The sequence below is a fragment of the Strix aluco genome, chromosome 1 (assembly GCF_031877795.1).
Source record: "Strix aluco isolate bStrAlu1 chromosome 1, bStrAlu1.hap1, whole genome shotgun sequence".
Classification (NCBI taxonomy): domain Eukaryota; kingdom Metazoa; phylum Chordata; class Aves; order Strigiformes; family Strigidae; genus Strix; species Strix aluco.
Window position 1 is genome coordinate 135,004,504 of NC_133931.1, and position 24,102 is coordinate 135,028,605.

General features: G+C 39.1%; 1 protein-coding gene across 4 annotated transcripts in view; it reads right to left on the reverse strand.

Moving 5' to 3' along the window:
- Positions 1-8,933: 8,933 nt before the first annotated feature.
- ETV1 (ETS variant transcription factor 1) overlaps positions 8,934-24,102 on the reverse strand; it is a 66,797-nt gene continuing 51,628 nt past the window's right edge. For 3 of the 4 annotated variants that reach the window (XM_074836617.1, XM_074836626.1, XM_074836642.1), the window contains 5 exons: positions 23,849-23,917; positions 21,397-21,465; positions 18,192-18,361; positions 14,348-14,449; positions 8,934-11,759 (listed from right to left, as the gene is read on the reverse strand). In XM_074836617.1, the coding sequence (XP_074692718.1) occupies positions 11,538-11,759; positions 14,348-14,449; positions 18,192-18,361; positions 21,397-21,465; positions 23,849-23,917 (632 nt within the window). In that variant the 3' untranslated portion in view covers positions 8,934-11,537. The remainder of the gene's footprint in view (positions 11,760-14,347; positions 14,450-18,191; positions 18,362-21,396; positions 21,466-23,848; positions 23,918-24,102) is intronic. The other variant, XM_074836632.1, reaches the window with a different exon arrangement.

A 24,102-nucleotide genomic window follows, 5' to 3' on the forward strand; every position in this document is an offset into this window, starting at 1 on the left:
GAGCTTCCTATAGCCTTATCATAATAAATTTATAACATGAGGTCGTTATTTCTGAGACTTTCCACATAAAATAGACGACGACAGTACAATATAAAGAAGTTTCAAAATCCTAATTTTTTGCAGGTGGAAGGTTTCTTCCTTCCCGTTGCCATTCTCTCCATTTCCACAGCCACAACACAACTGTGGAAGGTTTGGATAGGCCTACTGCTGAGGAACCTTTAGATTTCCTCAGACAACTTGGGCCCAGAGAAACCCATGACAAGAGACACCCAAGATAGTTTTCATTGTTTCAACAAAACAGAGCAAGAAAACAACTTGACATAGATTCAACCACATTAGTTCAGCTTCTAGAACTAGTTTAAACAAGACAGAAACCATCAACTTGTGACCAGCAGCAGGTCAAGGGTGGTGATTCTCTGCCTCTACTCCACTCTCATGAGACTCTACCTGGAGTACTGTATCCAGCTCTAGGTCCCCCAATAAAAGGACATAAACCTGTTGGAGTGAGTCCAGAGGAGGCCATGAAAATGATCAGGGGCCTGGAGCACCTCCCTTATGAGGACAGGCTGAGAGAATTGGGGTTGTTCAGCCTGGAGAAGAGAAGGCTCTGGGGAGACCTTATAGCAGCCTTCCAGTACTTAAAGGGTGCTACAGGAAATAGGGGGAGGGACACTTTATAAGGGAGTGTAGTGATAGGATGAGGGGGAATGGTTTTAAACTGAAAGAGCATAGATTTAGATTAGATATAAGGAAGAAATTATTTCCTGTGAGGGTGGTGAGACACTGGAACAGTTTGCCCAGAGAAGTTGTGGATGCCCCATCCTTGGAAGTGTTCAAGGTCAGGCTGGACGGGGCTTTGAGCAACCTGGTCTAGTGGAAGGTGTCCCTGCCCATGGCGGGGGGATTGAAACTAGATGATCTTTAAGGTCCCTTCCAACCCAAACCATTCTATGATTCTATGAACTTCTATCTTATAAATGTCTGAAACCTTTGATAACTTTCTTGAAAAAAGCACTTTGAATGTGTGTATGAGTGCACAAATGTTAGCTAACACTTCTGTGCTGCTTCTCTAAGACACTCTACCTTGATCTTCCTTTCAAATCCTTAGTCAGGACTTGAGACTCTCCATCAGTCATTAACTTCATAGGCAGACAAATGATGAAGCCTGTGTCATTATTCAAAAATTTCTAAACATTTGAAGAGTAGTTTTCTCTCTTTTTTTTTCAGCATATGAGGCTCAGAGAAAATAAAAGATGCTTGGGAACATTACTATAAAAGCCTTGTTTATTTTGGGGGGAGGGTCTGTAAAATGTACTTCTACCTTCACAAATAAACAACATGGAAATAACAAGCAGCTTGGGCATAATAATACACCTCCTTCACATCCATGTCAACAAAAGCATTATACCACATTGCTCCATGATATATTCTATAATTATGGCATAGCAACAACTGCATTCAGTAAAGAGTGGGTTACAGGCCTCAGCTTTAAATCTGAATTTCATCTTTCAACAATAAGAATAAAGGAAAAGATGAGGAAGTTTGATTGCCATTAAATTTTTAAGGGGAAGCTTATTTTTCCCTCATAGAGCATGGTCATGCAAAAATAGGAAGCTACCCTGTACCTGTATAAACATTAAAAACCTGACACATTGGACTGGCTTGTTTTTCCTGGTGTCCTTTTTGCTATGTATATGTGTCCCTCTGGATCCTTTTCTTTAGCAATAATGTTTCTGTCTATGTACTGAGTCCCTTTTGTTTTTATCTTATCAATATAGAGGTGCGGTTTTTAATGTGGTGACTTTTTCTTTAACACATTCTAAACATTCCAGGTGGACTTTTTCTTAGCAAATTTGAGACCACTTCATATAGTGCAAAACTCCACTGGCTTGAGTTACTTGCACCTCTAGACAGAAAGGGAATCCTGGTGTGCAGTCCAACAGAAGCTAAACTCATCTGATGTCTCAGAACTAAAGGTCCCAGAGCAAGTCATTCTAAGCTAATTTTTACTCCTCATAAGCTACAATTTACAGCTTGCAGTTGCCATTTTGCAGCAAAACTGAGAGCTATAATCTTTTCTTATGCTCAATGGTTTCAGGATTCTTTCTTTGCTCTTCGTTACTGGATGCAGCTATATGTGACACACTGTCCTTGTAATGTATGGAACTGCTGTCTGTTCCATTTAGGGCTTGTAAGAGAATTCAGCTCACACCTGCAATGATATTTTAGACTGATACCATTTTGGGACAATGAGTCAGCAGGTCACACTTCTATGGCTAGATCCTCTTACATAAATTTTCAGAAATACTGACTTCCCATTACAGTTTATGCACAAGTCATCCCCAAGCAACACAAATCAGCCAAATAAACTTGCCTTTTGTCTTCCAAAAATATTACTAAATGAAGACACCACATACACAGTATTTTCAGAGCTTTTTCTAATACCTGACATGAGAGATTTGGGTCTCTTGCTGCCTGTGTTTGTCACAGCCATCCCATCATAATCCAAACCATCTTGTCATAAGAAATCTCTGTGTGGATCCGCACCTGCTTTCAGAGTCAGATGCACTGGTCTGTTGATACAATTGATATAAATGCATGAAGTCACCTAAGGTTTTAAGAGTCCAAGTCTGATGAAATTAGGATATGTACTGCTTAATGTTATCTGTTGAGGATGGAACTTAGAGTATTATGGAATATGATATTGATAGAGTTAGAGGCAATATGAGAAGGGAAAGACATTAATTAGTGTGGGTTTCACTCTCTACTTATTTGGGGGGGGGTTACAAGTTCTGAGTCCTATTTCAACCCTACATGTTACTAAATAGCCTTAGCTTTCTATATGCAAAAATGCCACACAGAGAGAAAACATCATGGTGAGATGTTAGGTGTTAAGTAGCAGAGATATAAAATGGGCATATTACTCACAAATTGGTCAATTCTTCTTCTTTTTTTTTTTTTTTTTGTTTCTTCTTTTTTTGGAAGAAATGCAGTTCCCAGTTAAACACAAATGTGGCAATGTTTCTCCCTTTAAAAATAACTTCGACTGCACTGTCAGCAGCTTAGTAATCATGCGCAAGTTGACAATAGCTTTTTGTAAAGGGTGTGTTTGTTAACAAGGAAAACAAATCTTAGAGGCAAAGGATTCCAGGTTCAAATTTACAGATTTAGTGTAAAAACACCCAAACTACTTAAGCCAGTTGTGTTACATCCTTTTTAGTTCAATCACAGGATCCAAACAAAATGCAGGATACCGAACACTACCTTGTGCCACCAGAACTTTGTGCCTTCATTTCAAATAATACTCACCTCCAGGAGATACGAAGTCACGTGTAGCCAAAGGTCCATCCACTCCCAGGATAGACCAGCATCAGTGTTTAGAAGGGGAGCATGGCAGAAGGGTGACTCTGGCATGTCCTCTGAAGGTCTGACAGTCTCTGTATTAGGGACTTCCTGATTTGGAGACTTCATCATCATAGTTGAGAATCACTGTTAGCCATTTCTTCCACAAATTTGTCTAAGCAATTTTTCTTAATTAATTTAAGACTTGTGCCTGCCCAAACAGGTTACATCAAGAAATTTCACAAATTAATGGTTGTGCTGTTTGGTAAAGTACTTCCTTAATGTTTTTTAATTGCCTCAACCGCTTTTTTTTCTATTGCTCCCGCCAAGAAGTTCTTGTTATGAGACTCAGTAAATTTTGATTCCCTATTCTTCTTCTCCAAACAGTTCATGATATTATAGACCTTGATTTTATTCCTTCTCTACTATCTGTCCCAAGTTGAACTCTTTTAAGTTTCCGCTAATATAAAAACCATTTGTACGCCTTGCTTATTCTTATGACGTCTCTCAGTATCTTTCTAGGTCTTCCATAACCTTAGATGTCAGGATCAGAAATGCAAAAGTGGTCAGAGGGGCAAGAAAAGGTTACATGATGTGTGGAGCTGCTTTCCTGGCATTTAGCTGGCATAAAGCATTAATAAGCCAAGTTGAGGTTCAAGGACTGGTTTTGCCACAGCCAGGCTACGTAACTTACCCAAGGCTAGATCATGATCACAGAAAGTACTCAGTTTAATGGATTGCACAGTTGCAGGAATTGACCTTTTCTTATGTGGCAGTGCTTCTTCAGTCATTCAGGCTAGACTCACAGAGAAAATTGACGTACTATAAAGTGAAGCATTAGAGTGTCTAAAAGATAATTTGTTACTGAGCAGAATATTCCCTTACATATTACAAAGAATTAAACACCAAAAACCAAATTCATTAAAGTTTTAATGCTGAGCAGACACATGCATGCGCTGCATAAAACTAACAGTCCTTTCCTGGGTGTAGGCATCTATTCTGGGCTCCAAGGAAACGTTTGACTGCCTCAGCTCCTATGAACTCCCTCCTGCAGTGTCACGCTGAAACTCTAACAAAGGTGTTCTTTATTTTATTTCTCTGTAGATGCAGATCTAGGTCTTCACTCATTTTGTTTCTCCCCCGTTTCATTCCTGCAGGAAGCGGAGGAGCCCTGGTTCAGCTGACCAGCTTTTGAAAGATTTTGTGGATATCCTTTATGTTTAGATATCCTAAATACTTATGGCTGGGCTCACAGAGCCTTGTAATATGGAGCAGAGCAGTGGCTGAAATTCCTTTGGAAGTCTAGCCTTTGTGGCTAAATCTGCAATGTACCTGAAATTTGCTAGTCCCAAGAATGGCTGGAATCTTAGTGCACTCCTTAAGATTTCTAAATGTCCACATGATCCTTGTGAACAGCTGGGAAGGCAATATGACCCTACAAATCCCAGCCACCTTTGCAGAGACCAATGCTGAGCCAGTTGTATAGCGGGGACTCCAGCATGTACAGTCTGCCAGCATTGGTCAGAAAAGACCACTGCAAGAATTAAAGTGATCTATGAAACTCCAGCGGAGAGCTTTATGCAAAATCAGTAGAATGCAGAAGACGTACATTTTTGTCTAATTTCATCATTTATTATTGTTCTCACACTACACCCCAGGTCTTGATCACTTGATCATCTTTCTGAATACTGTAACAAGTGTCCTGTGTATATACCACACTACACAGGCATACACATTACTAAAACCAGGCCACAGACTCTATTAGCATAGAGCTACTTAGATGACTTCAAGGAAACCAAGCTGATTTGCCTCAACTCACCATCTGACCCATTATCCTGTAAGGTATTCTTTCTCTCTCTTTTTTTTTTTTTTTTTTTAATATAGTGACAATAAAGTCACTACATTTATAGCCCAGAACATTATCTGCACTTCCCTATCTTGTTTGCTCTTTTAACAGCTACCAAACATTGTGCAGATGGTTTCACTAAATTATCAACAAGTCAGTTATCCAAAGTCAGTTCTGATATTCCTGTCCTTGGGTTTGTACTACCGGGGCCAAATACATCCCTGGTGCAGCTCTGTTAGCCTAACACGTTTGACCCACTGACCACAAAGTGCACTGCCTCCAATTACCTTCTCTCTCTTGCTCTTATCTCAGTTTACTGACTGTAACTTATCTTAGTCCCTTCCTTATCTAAAACACTGCAATCTTCCAGGTCCCCTAATGCAGTTCATGATTTGACTCCTGTTGTTCTCATCTAATATTATTGTCCCTTTCTGTGTTTTACTTTCTCTCTTCCTTTTCCTGAAGCACTCCCACAAGCACTGGGGTCTTAAAGAATCATTGCTGTTTACAGAGTTTATTACTTTCCATCATTTCTTTTGATTCTCCTGCAGCATGTCTTTCAAATAATTATCTCTGATTTACTATATCTGTCATATAACCTCTTCCTTTCTGTACTAATCAGCTCTGGATTAGCTAGTTGGTAGGGTCAGATTGCCCCCGACAAACTTTTTCCCATCTCTGTGCTTCACCCAGGTATGCTGGGATCATGCTCTCCTCTGGCTTTCTACATGCATGCAGAGCTCCTCACCAGGTCTTCCAGGGCAGGCTTACCCCAGCTGTTCAGCAAACGTCTCAAGCTCTGAGAAGCTGGCACCTCTGTAAAAACACCTCCTTCTGCCTCTATTTAGGTCGTGTAGCCACATGCCACTCCCCATGCAAGGCTTTGACTGAAAGTCACCTAGCAAGTCCTTTGCTCTAAAAAACTCAACTCTGTACCTGAGCTTCTGTAAAATGTCACTGTACTAATGAGCACACTGTTCACTAAAATATCATGGGTGAGTGAAGAATTGGTTTAAATATCTTCAGACAGATCAGCTAGGTCCTATCACAGAGGGGAGGGGGAAAGAAAACAGTGAAGTATCCTCTACTCTTTCCTTTTTAGGGCATCAGCAAGGAACTGCCATAGCCTGTACTGTGGATTACACAGCAAAAATGCTATTTTGGACCCCAAGTATCCACCTAACTACCTGGATTCTGGAAAGAGATACAGAGACATTTCTTCTGAAACAAAACAAATCATAGCTACTCATCGTAGCTACTCATAAACTAACAACGAAAAAAAAAAAAACCCTAACCAATGGCTGTAATTATCTCTCTATGATGGATCTAAAAAGCATGGACATGAGCAGAAATGCCCACAGAGCTTTGTAAGAGCAAAGACATAGAAATTATGGCTTACCAGATCCAACTGCTTGATTGTGACCCTGCCTCAGGAGTAACTTCCTGTAACCTCTATTAACAGCAGGAAGCTTATTTAAAAAAAAACAAACTTCAGGGTATGCTGTGTATTTCTGAGGTCGGCTCGATTAAATTATGTAATAAGAATAATACTGCAGCAGTATTAGACACAATACGTTTCTAGGGTAAATAACACTATAGTTTTGGAGAATATGATGTTTGGATACCTTCTTGGAGTTTATTTACCCCTTCTTTTGGTGATGTTTCTTGTGTCATTTTCACTCAAAAATAGTTCTTTGGGAAAATGTCAGTGAGACTCTTCATAGGCATTTTCAGACTATTACATAAGAAGATGGCACAGATATTTCCTTCCCACAGAAATTAAATCGGTGTTCAAGGGGGAAACCAATATTTCAACCTCCTGAAGTAAAAGATGTAGTTAACTTTACCTGCCTACGCAATCATGAAAGCTGGATGGTAAGGTACAGTGCTTTGCCGATGCATTTATGATTCTTAGAGATCTGACAGATATCCTCTGGGTAGTCTTATAGTTTTAAAATGCTACTGCCCCTAGCTTTCCATCCCCCTGCTCTGCCAGAGATTACCACTCCTGTAGCAGAAGCAACAGAAAACAATGCACTGTAGTTCCCTCTTCCATAAGAGAACAAGGAGGGCAGGGCTCAGTTATGTATTGCAGATGCTTCAGTTCTCAGCCTGGTATCTTAGCAGAACACAGGGGACTTTGAACTGGAGTTTCTGAGGAACACGCACCTGCTCCCAGCTGCTACCTCCTTTCCAAGCAGAGTAGCCTCTGATTAAAAAAAAAAAAAAACAACAAAACCAAAAAACCCAAACGCAGCAAAGAAAACCCCCAAACAACTAGTGAAGAGAACTGAGAAATTACTCTCCTAGGCTCTTACAACCAGATCCAAGTGGGGTATTTCAGAATGATGATTCTTAGAGTATAAGATACTGTAAAAATTAAGACTCCCAAAATGTCTTAGAAGGAAATTATTTGGAAAAGCCCTCAGTGCTATTAATGTGAGCACTGAATAGGGTTGGTCATGGCTGCTATTACCTGTAGTATGTGAACTGAAGTTAATGCTCTTCAGAGGAGAAAGTACAGCCATTAATTCAAAGATTTCCTCATAATACCTTTTGCACACATTGATCTATTTCCTGCTATTAAAAACCAAACAAACAACAAACCACAAACAAGACAAAAATATTTACTAGATGAAATTGTCCTGTGAAGTTGGACTTGCAGCCCAAACCAGTGAGATGTCAAGGGCAATAAAACTCTAAGCACTAATCCCTGGGGAATAGCCCCAGGTACCAGAGATTCCCAAAAATGAAAAGATTCTGAGCAAAGGGCTTTTCGCAGAAAATTACTAGAGAAAACGATCCTTAATGTTCCTGTATCCCAAGTTCCCCAGTTCTACCACAGCAGTCAACTGTAAGTAAAGTAGGCAGATTTGGTCTGACAAGCATATGAAATTCATGCTCTCAGAGAATGTAATGTTAAGATTTGCACCATAGTTGGTGTGTGGGAAAGTTAGACTGGTGTGACCTTGGAGAGAACAGGCTTAGGCTCTCTGTCATGGAAAGTCATATCCCTAAAACAAAATTTGTGCGTTGCCCTAAACCTGAGATCTTAACTCTCTCAAATGGATTCTGAGGGGATCTGCCAAGTCCTGACTTAGTTTCACCTTTGTTAAGCTACTGGTGCAATTGCACTGTCATGGGAGAGGAAACCCGAACACCCACAGCTGTACCCCAGTGCATGGGTCTTGCAGTAATACCTCCCAGATTTGCTTCACAGTAGCAGTACCCTGGGCTGCCCACTGCTCTGGCCAGCAAGGACACACAAGTAAACACGCACAAGCTAACTCCATTACAGCTCCTCCTAAAAACAGAGGTGAAGCTTGTGTTTTCCCTCTACTAGTGGCAGTTTGAAAATAAAACCAAAAAAATTCCAACGAAACAAAAACCCAGCAGCCCCACCCCAGCCCCAAACACCCCACATTCAAATTCAGTAGAGTATTAAAATGCCCTGTGAAAATGTCTAAGTGTTCTTAGTTGGAATCAGTCTTTCTCTAAATTTACATATACCATCGTCCTCCCTTTTGTCAGTCAAATATGATGCTTTGGCAATCTAACTCCTGGCTATAAATCATATATACATATACATGAATTGTACATACTCCTCACTTCTCTTTTTTGGTTACATTTTGCAGGAAGCCACTCTAGGCACTGGGAACAGACCATCATCTCCTCTTCCAAAAGAACCACCTTACTGCTGGGGCCTCTCCAGTCCAAATGGTTAGGAATCCAATACACAACAATCTTGCAGAAATCAGCTGCCAGATTTATTATTCTACCTGAAAACCCCAAACAAACAAAAAAAAAACCCCAAACAAACAAAAAAGTGGAATAAAAACAGACTTTAAATAAACCTCTTAGGTACATTTTAAAAAGGGTTAATCAGTTCAGTGAAAGACTTTTATATCTTCTGCTGAGAGATCATGTAATGTTGGTCTGATTGCTTGTTTTGTTCAGTGAGTCACTACCGTATACAGATATATATATATATTTCTTCTTAAATATTACACATTTGATGCATTTTTTTCCTTTTTTTTTTTTTCATTTTTTTTTCCTCTTTTGTCCAACCCCTTTCCCAAATACCCACATCCTGCCACAGGCAAGAGGCGCTCCGTGCTGACATTAAAGAACCAAAACCAATCCAAGGACTTTTCATCAAAGCATGTTTCATTTGAACCTTATTTCAATGGAAACCACATTTTTTTTTAAACAATCTTACTCAATCTTTTCCCTTTCCTTTTTGCTAATTCTGCAATTTTAGGCTTCTGATTCTGGATTGATCACCGAAAATTTAGAGTGCCATTGAGACTTAAGGATGACAGAATTAGGTGACATATTAAGGCATATATACACTCCCATAAAATATGTTGTCTTATGGGTCTGAGTAAATGAAATATCTGCCCAAATGTTTTTTATGCACCTGTGGTTTCTAGTGACCACTACTTCTTTACTTTTGATTAACTGCGTATTAAAATATTAATAGCTCAACTAGTGTCTTAACTGACAGAGGATGGAAAATTAACCCACCACCTAGGATTGTCTTTGAAATCCATCCATTATGACGAAAATTATTCTTGTTGTTTTATGGTTATGCATTCATTTTCCTAACGCTTCTCAGGAATACAGGAAAATGAGGTACTCCATATAACACCTATTTAAATTTCACTGGGCAAAAAAAGAAATCCAGATCTTACCCCCTCTCCCTCCCTTCAAACGAGTAAATATTCTATTTCAGAAAAGGTGCTCATAAATATTTAAAACTTTTGTGTTTTTGTCAGGGTTTTTTTTTTTTCCCCATTTTACATACAGAATAGCGTGTGGCTTGTGTTCAAGATTACCCCTCTCAAAAAATAAAACATTTGAAAAAATAACAACAAAAAAACCCCCTCAAAATTTAAATTGTCTTCCGAGCATATCTGATCACATTTACATTTAGTGTCCAAAACAAGTCGATTGGTAACATCAGTGCCAGCACTACAACGTCATACAGCGACTTCATGGTATTCTTTGACAGTTCGTCTAAGTCTCCGTTCCACCGAAAATTACAAAAGGTTCTGCAGAGCTTTCCTTAGCAAGCTGAAGCTTACTAGTCATTTGTGGATGCGCATAAAAGCTGCTTATAGCACAGCTATGGCGTAAGCTATTTTCTAAGCAATAAATGGTTCAAGTCATCTATTTTGTCCTGAAATGCTACCTGTAGTTACAGCATTGCTTATAAATGGTCATAGTAAATTCAGCATCAAAGAGAATATTACAGAAAAAGACAGCAGCAGAAGCATTAGCATTATCTAGTATTTATATATGTTATCAACATAACACAGCAGTAAAAGGTTTAAATGCATATTAATGGGTACCGTGTCTAAAAATTACTAAAGTACCTATTTAGTGTATTGGATATTTTTCTCAAGGAGTGCTTGCTGTGTCTAAACAGCATAATTAGATATGTGACTTAGTACAGTTAATTCCTATCGATTAAATAACTTATTTATGTACCAAAGGAAATGGAAGGATACAAAATGTTTTCTCCCTCCCGATCACGATCCTGTATTTAATGCTGACACGATCATCAGAAAGCCTACCACATGTAATTACTACCCTCAAATGGATCTTGAAAGGTCTAAGTCATAGCATGGGCCACGTACGTATAGCAACGTGGCACCAGATACAGCATGCGGCTTGCAGCCTGAAGTCAGGGATTTTGCTGCTTGGTCACTGTACTGATGGCCACTCTGTCATTAAACAGGATTTTTTTTGAGGCCATACCAAAAACAAAAAAAGAAAAAAGAAGAAAGGAAAAACTCTTGAGATATCTGGGTGTTTTCAGAGGCAAGGTGCAAGGTCTGCCACTGCAAGCTTCTAAATTAAATGCTGTGGTATACGCTTTGCTTCTCTTTTGTAACTGCAGAAAGACAATTAAGAATGGCAAGAAACAAATGCCCTAGGCATGCTGTGCTGATATCATTATCAAGTGGTTATTCTGCACAATGAGAATTAACTGTACTACGGATACCCAGAGAAAATGTACAATATCTTATGCTGATATGAAACAAAACAGACATGATAATAGCTTTTTTTGTACTTAAAACCTGTACGTTCCCTTCCCAAACTTAAGTAAAAAGCAAACCCACCCTTTTCTTCCTGTTACACAGAATAACGTTTAGGTTCCAACCCTCCCCTTTCAAATAAAGTGCGCTGTCCATGGCAGACCATAGGAGTAATGCAACAGGAAAAGCCCCTTTTAGTGTACTATTTAAAAAACAAACTGAAGTCGTTTCAGCTTTCCTCTGGGTCTTGTGAAAGAGGAGAAGCCTAAGGGAGGGGGAAAACATCCCCTTCACTGTCACTGTTGTTAATAGACATAGCCTTCGTTATAGGGGTGGGTGTTGCAGCAGCCACCGTCCTGCATGTAGACCATGCTCTCATCAAAGTGGGACAGAGGCACAGTGTCCTCCTCATTGATGTGGCGCTCCATGTCAGTCTTCAGTAAGGGGCGCTGGTTGTCTGGAAAAGCCATGGAGAAAAGCGCTTCAGGGTCGCAAACAAACTTGTAGACATATCTTTCTCCAGCCACCTTAGGACAACAGAAGGGAGAAAAAGGTACAGCGTTAAGTAAGGCCTTGTGGTTTTGCAACTCCAAGTTCAACAGTCTTGTGAAGAACTCACCTCTGTTACACAATTAGTAACATGGCAGCAGAACCGGTAAAGCAATGACCTAGCAAAGACAACAGGGATCTGCAGAAGCAGACTGTGCAGAACACTCTTGATTTTGCCACATGTGACATCCTGTTGGAAGATGGACTAGGTATTTGACTTCTAAACATTTGTTTGCGATTGTTTCCTATACTTAACCACAAATGGAACTGTTCTTATTGGAAAATGTAAACAAATTGTCACTGCAGTGGCAAAATAGAATGACTAAGTCCAACACTCTGTGTGCGAGTGGAAAAAATAATCACATTACATGATAGAGATCTGAATTTCACTTTACGCAGACTGATTCATACTTAAGTATAAAAGCACTTAGTTATAGTGCATGCTGATTGTACAGGGACAGCTTAAGCAAATACAGAGGCTAATATGTACTTAGCAATTGCTCATGCAAAGCTGGGACATTTGAATTTGCTTATGGAGGGGCAATTTGTCCAAAGATCCTACAATTTTCCCTTATTCAGAATTAGCACTACATGTCTGTGCTTCATCTTCCTAAAAACTAAAGAATGATAAAACCAGTACAGAATTATTGTATTTTTTTTTAAAAAAAGTCAATATAGTGTCTTCTCAATTACGTTAAAAAATATGAACCATGTTTCATGCTCATGGTTTATTAAAAATATTTTAAAATAAAGATCATACTGTCTGCTTCTTGCAACTCCAGCTAGCACAGCACTGGAAGTGAATGAATGAAGGTGGCTAAAGTGTTGCAAACTTATCTCTATTCTTATAGGTGCAAAATAGTCTGAAGCACTTCCCTAATTTTTCTTCTTATTTACTCTACAAGTAATGTAAAGTTTTGGTAGAGGCTACATCTGCAATGGAATTTTTTTCACCAAATTAATGTCAGCAAGTTTGACAGACTGAAGGCTGCATTCAGAAATTGGGCATTTGCATAACCTATTATCATTACTTAACTTAAAACAAAAGAGGAAAAAATGTGCATACAAACCTTGCAGTAAAGAAACCTGCTATGAATCTACAACCACCATTAGTTTTTAACATACACTCACTGGCCAGATAGGTTGATTCCAGAGCAAACCTCAAACATTGCTATGTCAGAAAAATAAGTATCCAAACTAGCTTTTACCATGCATGTTAAATACATTCTCGTAGATAATATAGTAGTAGTTTAACAGGTAGCAAGCTAGCTGTCAGAAGTACTTGTAAACTTTCCATATTAAACAACTGTGCAGGTTGCACAGCATTATCAGCCTTATGGTATTTCCATCCCCACCTTTTCAACTTGTTTCACTCTCTTTGCTACTTACTCTTGCCTCTGTGCTGCCTTTGAACTGTGGCAGCACAATTGCCTATGCAGCTGAGCTGTAACCCTCAACAAGGAACTCCTCTGCCTGAAGCACCACCCAGCAAAATTAAGCGTTTCTGCTTCTCCTCAATCAGATTCAGTCTCCAGTCCACTTTACAAAAAGACTCAGTGCACAGTTACGTGACACACAAAAATGGATGAGACACTGTGCTACTGAAGTACCACAAGCCCATACTAGCCCAGATTGTTGTCCAAGTTGACTCCTGGATAGCGAAAAAGGAGAGCACTACAAGGATCCCATAATCAAAGCAAGACAACTTGTAACAGGCAACTCCAAACCGAGACTTCACAAAACCTACTGGAAAAGTTGCCTAGTAACTTGAGCTGAGAGCATTGTTTCCATTCATGGAATTGGCAAATGACAGGTTTAAACATGTTAGTCATTGCAGGTCACAGAACTAATGTGGAAAGATATGGAACAAGTTTTACTGCACAAGTTATTCATTATGATCTTTGATGACACCTGCCAGTTTTGTAGATGCAGCAGACAGGTGACTCCTATTGATTTTTCAGTCAATCTACATAGCACTACCTAGCAAGATTTAAAAACGTACATGTAAATCAGCAAGCCACAGTAGAAGGACAGGTTGAATACTGTCAGCAAGACCAGACTGTTATATATAAATTATTGTTAAATATTTCTCATAATTCAGCCTATTATAAAATATTAAATTCCACTTAAAAATGGTATTACTACAACACTATTGGTAAAATATTAAAGTATTTGGTATGTTAATAGGTATCATTTTTCTCCCCTATCTTGCACTTACCAAAGTACCCAAGAGCTGGGCAGCTAATTTAGGTCTGCAAAACATTATTCATACCGTACTCTACTGTTTGCCTTTCCCAGGTGCCAGGAAGCTCTTTTGGATATTTTTGAATGTTACCTCTTTCCCTATAATCGTGATGTGCATTGTGTGAGCTAAAACCAGACATTTTTTACATAGGAAAAAATGTCTTGATGCATATACTGGACCTGGTAGGTAAAAAAGCTTAGTATTTGCCTAAATAGATGAAAAACCTACCTAAGCAATGCAGTTACAAGTACTCCTCATAAGCTGACTTATGGATTAATACACAACACTCTGGTGAAATTGAATACAAAATTAGCTACTCACCTTTTGCATGATTCCCTTTTCATAATAATAGCGAAGTGATCGGCTAAGTTTATCATAGTTCATAGCTGGCCTATTTTTCTGAATCCCCCAGCGACGTGCCACCTGCCACAAAAATGGATTAGCACTGATTTGTTAAATGCATTTAACAAGTAGATCTTATCATCAGATACTTTATTTGGGGATGGAGGAGGGGGAACCCTGCAGGTGCAACGAATAAACACAAGAGAAAAGGTTGCCATGATCTGAATTTTCCACGTACTACTATGATTTTTAATTGGACACACAGTCATCCATTAAACTTGAAGCAGACTTACTTATTTGCAAATGTGGTGGAGGGTTGGGGTTTTTTTCTTTGCTTTTAATAAAGAAAACCAATGCAAAAATAAAGCCACATGAAGAGATGACATACAAAAAAATATTTATCAAGTTTCACCAGAAAAATTTCATAAAAGATGAAAACTTTTCTTTAGTTTGATACTGTGGGTAACTGTACTATTCCTTGCTGTCAGAACACTGTTACGTTAAACACACATGCATACACACCTAGTTCATGAACTAATACAGACTGTACTTGGAATGACAGCGATGTTGAGATTATTAGGAGATACAAGTCAAAAGCCAACTCCCAGTCTTAAATATTACTTCATCAAAGAAAATGAACAATCAGAGGAGTCAGGGTAATCTCTTGGAAGAACTATATGGTAGTATGAAGAATGGGACAGAAATTTCATAATTGCAATTGTATAATTTCCCTTAAAAGAGAATAGTAAAAAGGGAGTTGCAAGCAATTCATGAAGCCATTCCATAGAGAACAATATGCCTTCTGCTCTGACTTATGATTTCTACTTGCATTTATGCTTCCTGCTTTATTGCAAAGGTAGTTCTGGACAAAGAGACCTTTTGTTTAAAGAGCTTAACTGCTTATTCCCCACCTGAAACTGTAATTGGCTGTTGGTGGCATTTCAATTACTGGCTGTACAAATGACGATCATGTCACCAAAGGGATGAAGAGTCAGAGCTGACGAACTCTTTAAAGCACATTTTACAGAAATGTTTGAGAGGTGCATATGCATACAGCTCTGGAAAAAAAGAGTAGCCAAGCAGCTTTGCTACACATTGCTCTACAAAACTTTCTCATAGGTGTCTGGAGCCTTTTGTTGCAAACCATAGATGACATGCAACACTGAGAATTGAAGGGGACTAAACAACAGCACAATCCATGACTTCGACCTCCATCTGGACAATAATTTTTAAAATTTCTTCTGAAAGCATTATTTCCTCTCAGCAGTGCAGCTTTTCAGGCTTATGTAAATTAACATGGTTCTGCTAACTTCAGCTATGTTATAGCTGTATTGAAACATACCTCCAGTCAATTTATTCCAGATGAAGATTTGGCCTAGATGCGTAACCTTGATTCGCCCATTCATCTTTGTAACACATGCCTACATCACTCTTTGCTTATTCCTACCAAGTTTTCTTCTGCATTAATCAGAGTCCTAAAAGTCCCCAACATACCAGGCTTGCATAATAAATAAATACACAGCAAAGATAACTACAACAAAATAACGGTTGAGAATATATTTTGTGGTATTTTGACAATCCTAAATAAACAAGGAGGTCCAGAACTAGTCTTGGTAAGTGAGTCTTCCTGTCCCTGAACTGCACAGCGTTTATCAAGTTTTGCTCTGTGAAAGTGATTCAGGCTTCTAGCCTTCCACCCCACCTTCCTGCTGAAGGTTGCTATCCCTGTAACAAGGCAGCATAAATGGACATACGTCCAATTCTTAGACTCCACAGTTCAGTTATCTACTTTCTGAATGAACTATGGTGCTCAAGGAGCTGATACATATTCATTTTTGTTGTCACCCTTTCTGCAAGGGCATAAACCTGCAGAAAGGGATGGGATGGAAAGGTCATGTCATTGACATCCTAACCTGCCACAGCTGAACCAACAGACTCTTTGATTTCCCTCCAATTTACACTTGGCAACCAACAGAAGTGTGCAACTTCCCACAGGCTATTCTTATTTTAATCAACGGTTTCTGTCAGGTCCCTGACATTCATATGAAAACAACTTAGGCTCCTTTGTACTCCCTAAGAGCACAAAGGAGTGAGGCAAGTTTCAAGTAGCCTGCCTCCTCCAGATCTTGGATGCAGAGCTGCTCAAAACCACAAAGCAACTGCTACAAAGTCAGACAAGAAGATGAACTGGTTAACTTAAATCAGAATATCCAATTCTTCAGGGCATTACACAATAAGGAAACCTTAAGGTTTTGTTTTGCTACTTTCCCTTCCTTAGCTAATAAAATCTATAAAGTTTTTGCACCATCTGCTGGAAACCATTTTTCAGTAAATCTCTTCAATTTTGAAAAACTTCGGACGTACCTTAAAGACAAGACAAAAGTAAGAGGGTAAAAAATACTGAGACTGGAGCAGGGGGAAAAATTAGATACCTCATTCACCAAAATCAAACAAAAGCCTTTCCACAGATTTCACTGTGTTCTGGGCCTGGTCACACAACTAAGAATTCCATGTTACCTGCTACAGCTGCAGACTTGCCAGCAAAGTTTCAGTATCAAATCAACTAAGACTGTTCTGTGGTCAAATCCTCAGATGCACAATGACAGGATCTGCCACAGTGACTATCATTAGTGCGGGGGATGCTCGGACAAATGACAGCCAGCACACGGGTCCCTCAGCAACCTGCCCCTCAGCCAGACCATGTCGGGAAGGAAAGAGACAACAGTCCTGTCGCCAACCCCAACTACTCTACCACCCCCTTAGGGCTGTTGGCAGACGATGTAACATAAATGCGAGAAAGCCTTCAGATTGTTTATGCCAGCAGATGGATGGCAAACAGCAGAAATAGCTGGCGGAATGCAAAAGCAGCCTTACACCCCCGAACCTTCCTACTCAGCTCTAACTCGGAGGGGATCCTGATGGAAAATTTGCTGCGGTCTCCTCTATTACCCAACCCTGTCCAAGGGGCAAAAAAGTAAACCAAAATGATACTGCTTCTCGACAACCCTAATTAAATCATCCACATGAATATTACAATAAAATTCACACACAACAGATTTTCCAACAGTTTCCATGGCTGTTTAGAACACAGGATAGATTATGTAATGTTACCTAGTCCAAAAAAGTTTATGTAATAAAATGTTTAATTTATTCCTGTTTATCACACACATGAACTAAGACATGCTTCAGCAAATGTTCATGAATACAAGTAATTTTATCGGCCCCACGAGTCCTTCATGGCTCAGGAGAGCTTTGCACGCACATGAGTCTTTGCAAGCCTAGGATCTAAGTGTGCACTAAACAATCTAACAATACAGATAAGCAGGAAGACTCTAAAAAGAGGGGGATTTCTATGATTTTTGATGAGATTTTACTGCCTAACAATCTTGACCTCCTCCTTTGTCATCTGTCAGACTTGGGGTCTTTCACTCCACAGCTTAAAAGTTCCAAGCTCCCATATCTTCACACTGAAGAATATCTGGTGTTGAAAGACTATTCAGGGAAAAGTTTTCAAAGGATTTTGGAACACAGCTTTACCCATGAAGTGGTTCTGAAAAATCCAGGCCCCACAATTAATGCCAAGTATTTTTTAACTCTAGTACTTGCGATATTTTTATTATTTTGTGGGACAAGGAATCAAGTCTGTGCTTAACCACACCTCTGTCCTCACTGAAGCACTTCCCTTGCCTGTCCTCTCTGTCAGCCCTCTGAAGTCCTGCTGAAGGAAAATATTGAAGGAAAACAAGGCCTAAGTCCAAAGGAGCGTTATTAAATTTGCAGGACGGGGCAGTGGATGTGAGGGCATGCTGTCCGTCCAACCCACCTCCTCCGGCTCAATCAGCTTGAATTCCATGCCTCGGCCAGTCCATGCTATGAAGTGAGAGTTTGATGGGTCATCAAGAAGAGCTACCAAGAACTGCCACAGCTGAAGCGAGCCTCGCCGTTGATATGTGGGTCCCTCGCGGTACATGCCTGGCTCCTGTTTGACATCACCTGCACAGAATCACAACATTAGATGAGCAATGTGCAAAGAGCATCATCACTCAGTTTGTCAGATAAACTGACAAAGAAATCATTAGGGTTAATAAAACAGAAGGAGAGAATTCTTACTGCCCAGCCACCCACAAATGCAACATTCCCCTGTCTGCTGTTAATTGTAACGATAACATATTAATATACTAAAAAGCACCTAAATTCAGTCACGATTTATGTAAGTCTCCCTAAGCCTATACCCATTTACTTCTGATACATGCAAATCTCGCTTGCAAACCATTTTGCAACATCCTCTCTCTGAAAGAGCATGAACTATTTTTGTAAGCAACTCTGATGTCTGAAGAACTGCGTTTGCGTACTATACTTTGCACAAGCCCCAGTTTTGGAAATGTAATGTATGCTTCATAAAGCTGCAAAACCCTGTTGAGTGAAACTTCTTTTGCATGCAAATGCTTCTAAGGAAAATTTGACAAAGTATTTGACTTGGACTTAAACAGCATGTGCTTTATGTATAGGTATGCAAATCCTGCAGATATGCAAGTTCCTCTGTGGCATACTGCACTTGCATATAAGCACATATTATTTTTACTCATATCTACATATTAGATTAGTATTCCCCCTGAAAAGCAGCAAGTTCATTTTTTCTAAATTTTCAAGTCCAGAGTAAGCTTTTAAAAAACAAGATTAATAATATTCTGCCAGCTGTTCCACAAACTGCCAATAAAAAACCATCCTGCTACATCCATACTGTGTCTCTTGTTTTTAAATCATATTCATACAAAACAATTCATGCAAACAACAACAGCTGAAAGGTCTGATGCTGAAGCAGAGAGTATTTTTTTCTGCACACAGTGACAGCAATCCTTGATACGCTGGTAAAACTCCTCATTTCAACTATCAGAACAGCAATACCCTCCAATAAGCAGTGTGACATGTTTAATATGAAAAGCCAGGACTTTACATTCAACCACAACATTAGGATGTTCTGATGGCCATTACAGAACGGCTCTGTGTAGTGAAAGTAAGAATAATAATATTAAAAATGGAGCACTTCCTTTTGTAATCAGCAAAGAAAATTGAGTCAATAGCTGTGGAAAACAAATAAATCAACACAAGGCTTTTTGGTTTATGTGAGGTTCAAGTTCCAGTCCTGAAAGGCCTTCTTTTTCAAGGACAGGATTTTTCGTTTAATGATATCCGAGCAATGTGCAAATAGCAAGAGCAGTATTACAGAGGATCAGATTCTTCGCCTGTGCCAATCTTTGAAATGAAGCAGCTGAGAATCTACTTCTGAAACATCAAGACTAGTCCTGGGCTTATCCCACTCTTGCTTTACTGGCCAAAACATGACAACACATGTGCTATTTTTTCCTCAAAAGTCATCATGCTACAAGTAGAAACACACCTATTTGTATCACAACATCAATCTTCTAGAGTACAAGGTGTTCTCTCAGTGGACAGTCATAGAAGCTAGCAGCGACCACTTGCTTTGCAAGCACACAAGTATTACCAAACATTTCTTTCTTTTACTTTATTTGTATTTCTTTTCCATTTTCATTCCCTTCCCTGTACAAAACCCAAACAAACAAAAACAATTTTCAAGAAAGACATAGACAAATGCTACTCCTGAACAATTTTAACTTCTTGTAGTACAGGGTATGATCCCACTCCCATAAATGTAAATATGAATTTGCCACTGGTACTGAAAACAGATCGGGTCCACAATCATTTTTGGGGAAGGAAAAAAACCTAACATGATGTGCTTTAAAAAGGAAAGAAAAAAGCATACATTCCGAAGTCAAGGTATAAAGTAGACTTTCAATAAATCACCCTTTCAGTGAACATGTCAATCCAGTAACAATGCAATACTGGATTGAACAATCTTCAGTTAGGGCTAATATTATTTAAAATCCTCTATTTATTTCTTGCTATTCCTCACCAACCCCAAAATGCACGTGATACCTCCATTTCAGGAATGTGTAATTCTGCAGGTTACTCTCATTTTAGAGTCTCCCATTCTTCAGCAAACACAACAAATGCTGCTAGACATGCAATAGTTTTGTAATCCATGTAAGTGATTCTCAGGGAAAAACAAAGAAAATAAAGCAGAAGAAAAACCCCAAGAGTTCTCCAGCTCTACTTTTAGCTATGGTCAGAGAGCTGTTCACAAGTTTATCAGAAAGTATCTAATCTTTCTTGCTAAAATAAATAAAGCTGGACATACATTAACACAAAGAAGCCACTCTAGCAAATTTAAGTAATTGGTCTCCAAACTGTTTTCCAAAGTTGCAGACTAACAGAGTCACCAGCAAGAAATACTGAGTCCATCTACTTTGTCTATAATGAAATAAATCTGAAATCAACTGAGTTACACCAGGAAACTGATTTTACATCAGAGTAACTGAGGATAATTTGGGCCATTTATTTTAATTGACCTCAGAATCCCTCTTGAAAAAAAAAAAAATCTGTTGTAATGGGTAGTGTTGTGAAAAGATCATTGATTTGTAATCAATCCCATTGAAAAATAAAACACTAGTACAATGTTTAACCTCGTGCAAATACATTGACACAAACACAGAAATGCCCTATACACTCACTCCCCACTATTCATCACTTCACAGACAGCGAGACAAGAGGCTTAAGTCTCAGTAAAACCAAAGCTGCTGCTTTCTCTGCCGTTTTGTTAATTATAAGAACAGCTTTCATTAAATCTCAAACAACAAGTGGTATGTGATCATCAGTGCAATGGAAATCCTCCTATTACTTCTCAACAGCACAGGAACTGAGCTCCTCTGCCGCAACTCTGGATACAGCATCTTTCGCTGGCAAAAGTCGAACGACATCCTATTGAAGAGGAGACTTTGGTTTCAAGAGACAAAGGTCAGCTTTGGTTGGGCGCACCGCAAATGGTGTGTTAAGGAATCCTAAATTGGAACGTTACTGAGCTTTTTTGATCAGCAACAGAGAAAAGTCCCTCATCTCTTCCCTTTTCATCTCCCACACAAGAAAAAGAAGGAGAGATGTGTCATACATACCGTCAAACTTCTCTGGAACAACGCAAGTGTCATCATAAAACTGCCTAGGTCCCTTTTCATACATACAGCCTGTAAGTTAAAAAGAGAGAGGTGTTTATATAAAGGATGCATGGAGAAAGAAGAGATCATAGGCTTAATGCCAGAAGGAACACTAAGTCATAGAGGAATCAGATTAATATCCCACATCCTTTACACACCGCCCAATTGCAACATTTTGGCCTCAGTACAGGAGTGTTTAATTAATGTGTGCATTCCCAAAAGACTGTTAAGCTCCACCTGCAAAAATGAAAAAGCACCCATTTTTCTCTATGATTTATTCCAAAATGTTTGTCTCATTTCCTGTTTGAACTAGCACAGCTTTGACTTTTAACCATTAGTTTCTGGGGGTCTTCTCCCTGCAAGACTAAAAAATCCTACTTGGTATTTCCTCCTCACACTCACAGCAGTCATCCCACTTGATGTTTCTTCCAATTAATATCATTCTGTAAAATTTAATCTTTGTCGTCAAAAGACACTCTGCAACCCTGCATTCTTTCTAGCACTCTCTTCTGTACACACTCCTACTTTTCAGTATCATTTTAGTGTTTTGCTTAACCGGAACTGTATTGCATGCCGGTATCAACCTCAGCAGCGCTACTTAGCAAGACAAAACATCTCCTCCTCTCCTGCCTCCCTTTGACCTCCCTTTTGACTGTGCAAATATTACAGGAGGCCTTTTTGCCATGCAGTTGCAGTGTTTGGTTGGGCTGTTTCCCACTGTGAAGCCTAGGAGGAGGAGGTCCATCTCAACATCATTTTTTCCAACGTTTCCCAGTTCCATAGACCATAGGCCATTCAGAATATTAAAAAAAACATTTTCTTTAATGTGCCCAGATTACCAAACAATTCAAATTGCTTTGTGTGACTGCCCTGTCCTGCCCATTATTTACCACTCTGCCTATCTTTGTGCCATAAAGTTATCTATTAACTTTGTTCTGTATCTTTACTGAAAATGTTGAATAGCAACACTCCTGATATCAATTCTTACAGAACTATAATGAAACAATCCATTCAGAACTGATTGCCCAGTGACAGCCACTTTTAGATCTGTCAGTTGGCCAGGTCTTAATGTATTTAATGTGTACTTTATTGATACTGCTTTGTGCTAACTTCTTAATCAGAATGTAATGCAGTGGCAAATTGAATGCCATAAAAAGTCTATAAGACACAAGTATCTTTATCAATCAAACTTTTAATCTCAGCAAAGAATAGAATCAGATTTGACATGACCTTTATTCCATAAAATCATGTTGACTGATTTCCAAATACAGAAAACAAATATTTATCGAACATCACTGCTTTTTCTACATCATTCATAACAATTTTACTATCTCCAAGTACTTATGAGTGCATAGCATGGCTAAAATTGTTTTTTCCCTACCTGTGCTGTGATTAAAACTCAAATCTGTTGACCTTAGCCCTGCAGCTTGTGGATCCTTCCCTAATGTATTTCACCCCCCTTATCAAGCTTCTGTACTTCATATAATTTCATATACCAAGACTGTTATAAATTTCCATCTCCTGTTTCACCTTCCTTGTGAAACACTACCTTTTATTTTTAGTTTCTGCCTTTATTTCACCCCAGAAGCACTTGGGCTTTTAGCCAGATTTGTTATCCTTCCAGTTGTGTCTTTTCACTAGTGTATGAAGTCTTACTAGATAACTCTGATTCATAATCTGTCTGAATTCTCATCAATCTCAAAACCAATTTCCCTCATGTTTGTAAAATTTGCCCCTTGGAAGAAAACCAAATAAATTTTAAACAACCAAACAAAATATCATATATTGGCAACAAAGATACACCAAAGCAGGAGAGTGGAGGGTACAACCTCTCTTTCAGTGGTCATTTTTTCTTAGTTCTGTCGGCCTTCTTATTTTTAATACGTATAAAGTGCTTTTACTCAGAATTATTAATTTTGACAATGATCTAAGCTCTGCCTTACTGAAGTAACTGGGAGTATGTATCACATGGATGTACAATTTGGGCCTAAGCAGCACCAAAACATTGCAAAAATCATAACAAAAGAAAAGCCAAAAACCTTCACTGAATTTGAAGTATAAAATGGACTACTTAACAGTTAACTGAGCCTGTCACACCAATAGCCTGGAAAATATCACTTGAGCAGAATGGGTGAAATAGACAAATTTTTAAGCGTCTCTTCCTTTCAACTGCTAGAAGCCTTGAAAAGCAGAATGAGTAAATTCGTAATAAAATTGCTTCTAACGTGATCAACCTGTGGCACTAAAAGAAGCTACAAAAGAATCAGTGCATCAGAAACTCTAGAGTGGGAAGGGCAAGAAAGATGATGCAAGTCTTCCCAGCAGCAGAATTAAACCAGTGAACCCCAAATCCCTCCAGGCTTAATTTTTTACGTTTCTCTCGTACAAAAGTGATACATAATAGAAAACTTAACTTCTGTTCTGTTTGGGTGAGCCAGGAAGCCTTCTTGCCTCATGTAAATGGAATGGCAGCTAGGCACTTCTGAAAGGAGAAGACGACAATGCTAGTCAAAAGACTGTCTGGAATTAAAAGTGTGCAGGTTATCAATGAGACAGGCTGCAGGCAGAAGAGAAACAAAAAGAATGCAACTTACAGCGAGGGGGAACCTATCAACACAGTCAGCATTTCAGACCACCACGCACAAGGCATGGCGGAGGAGAAAATCA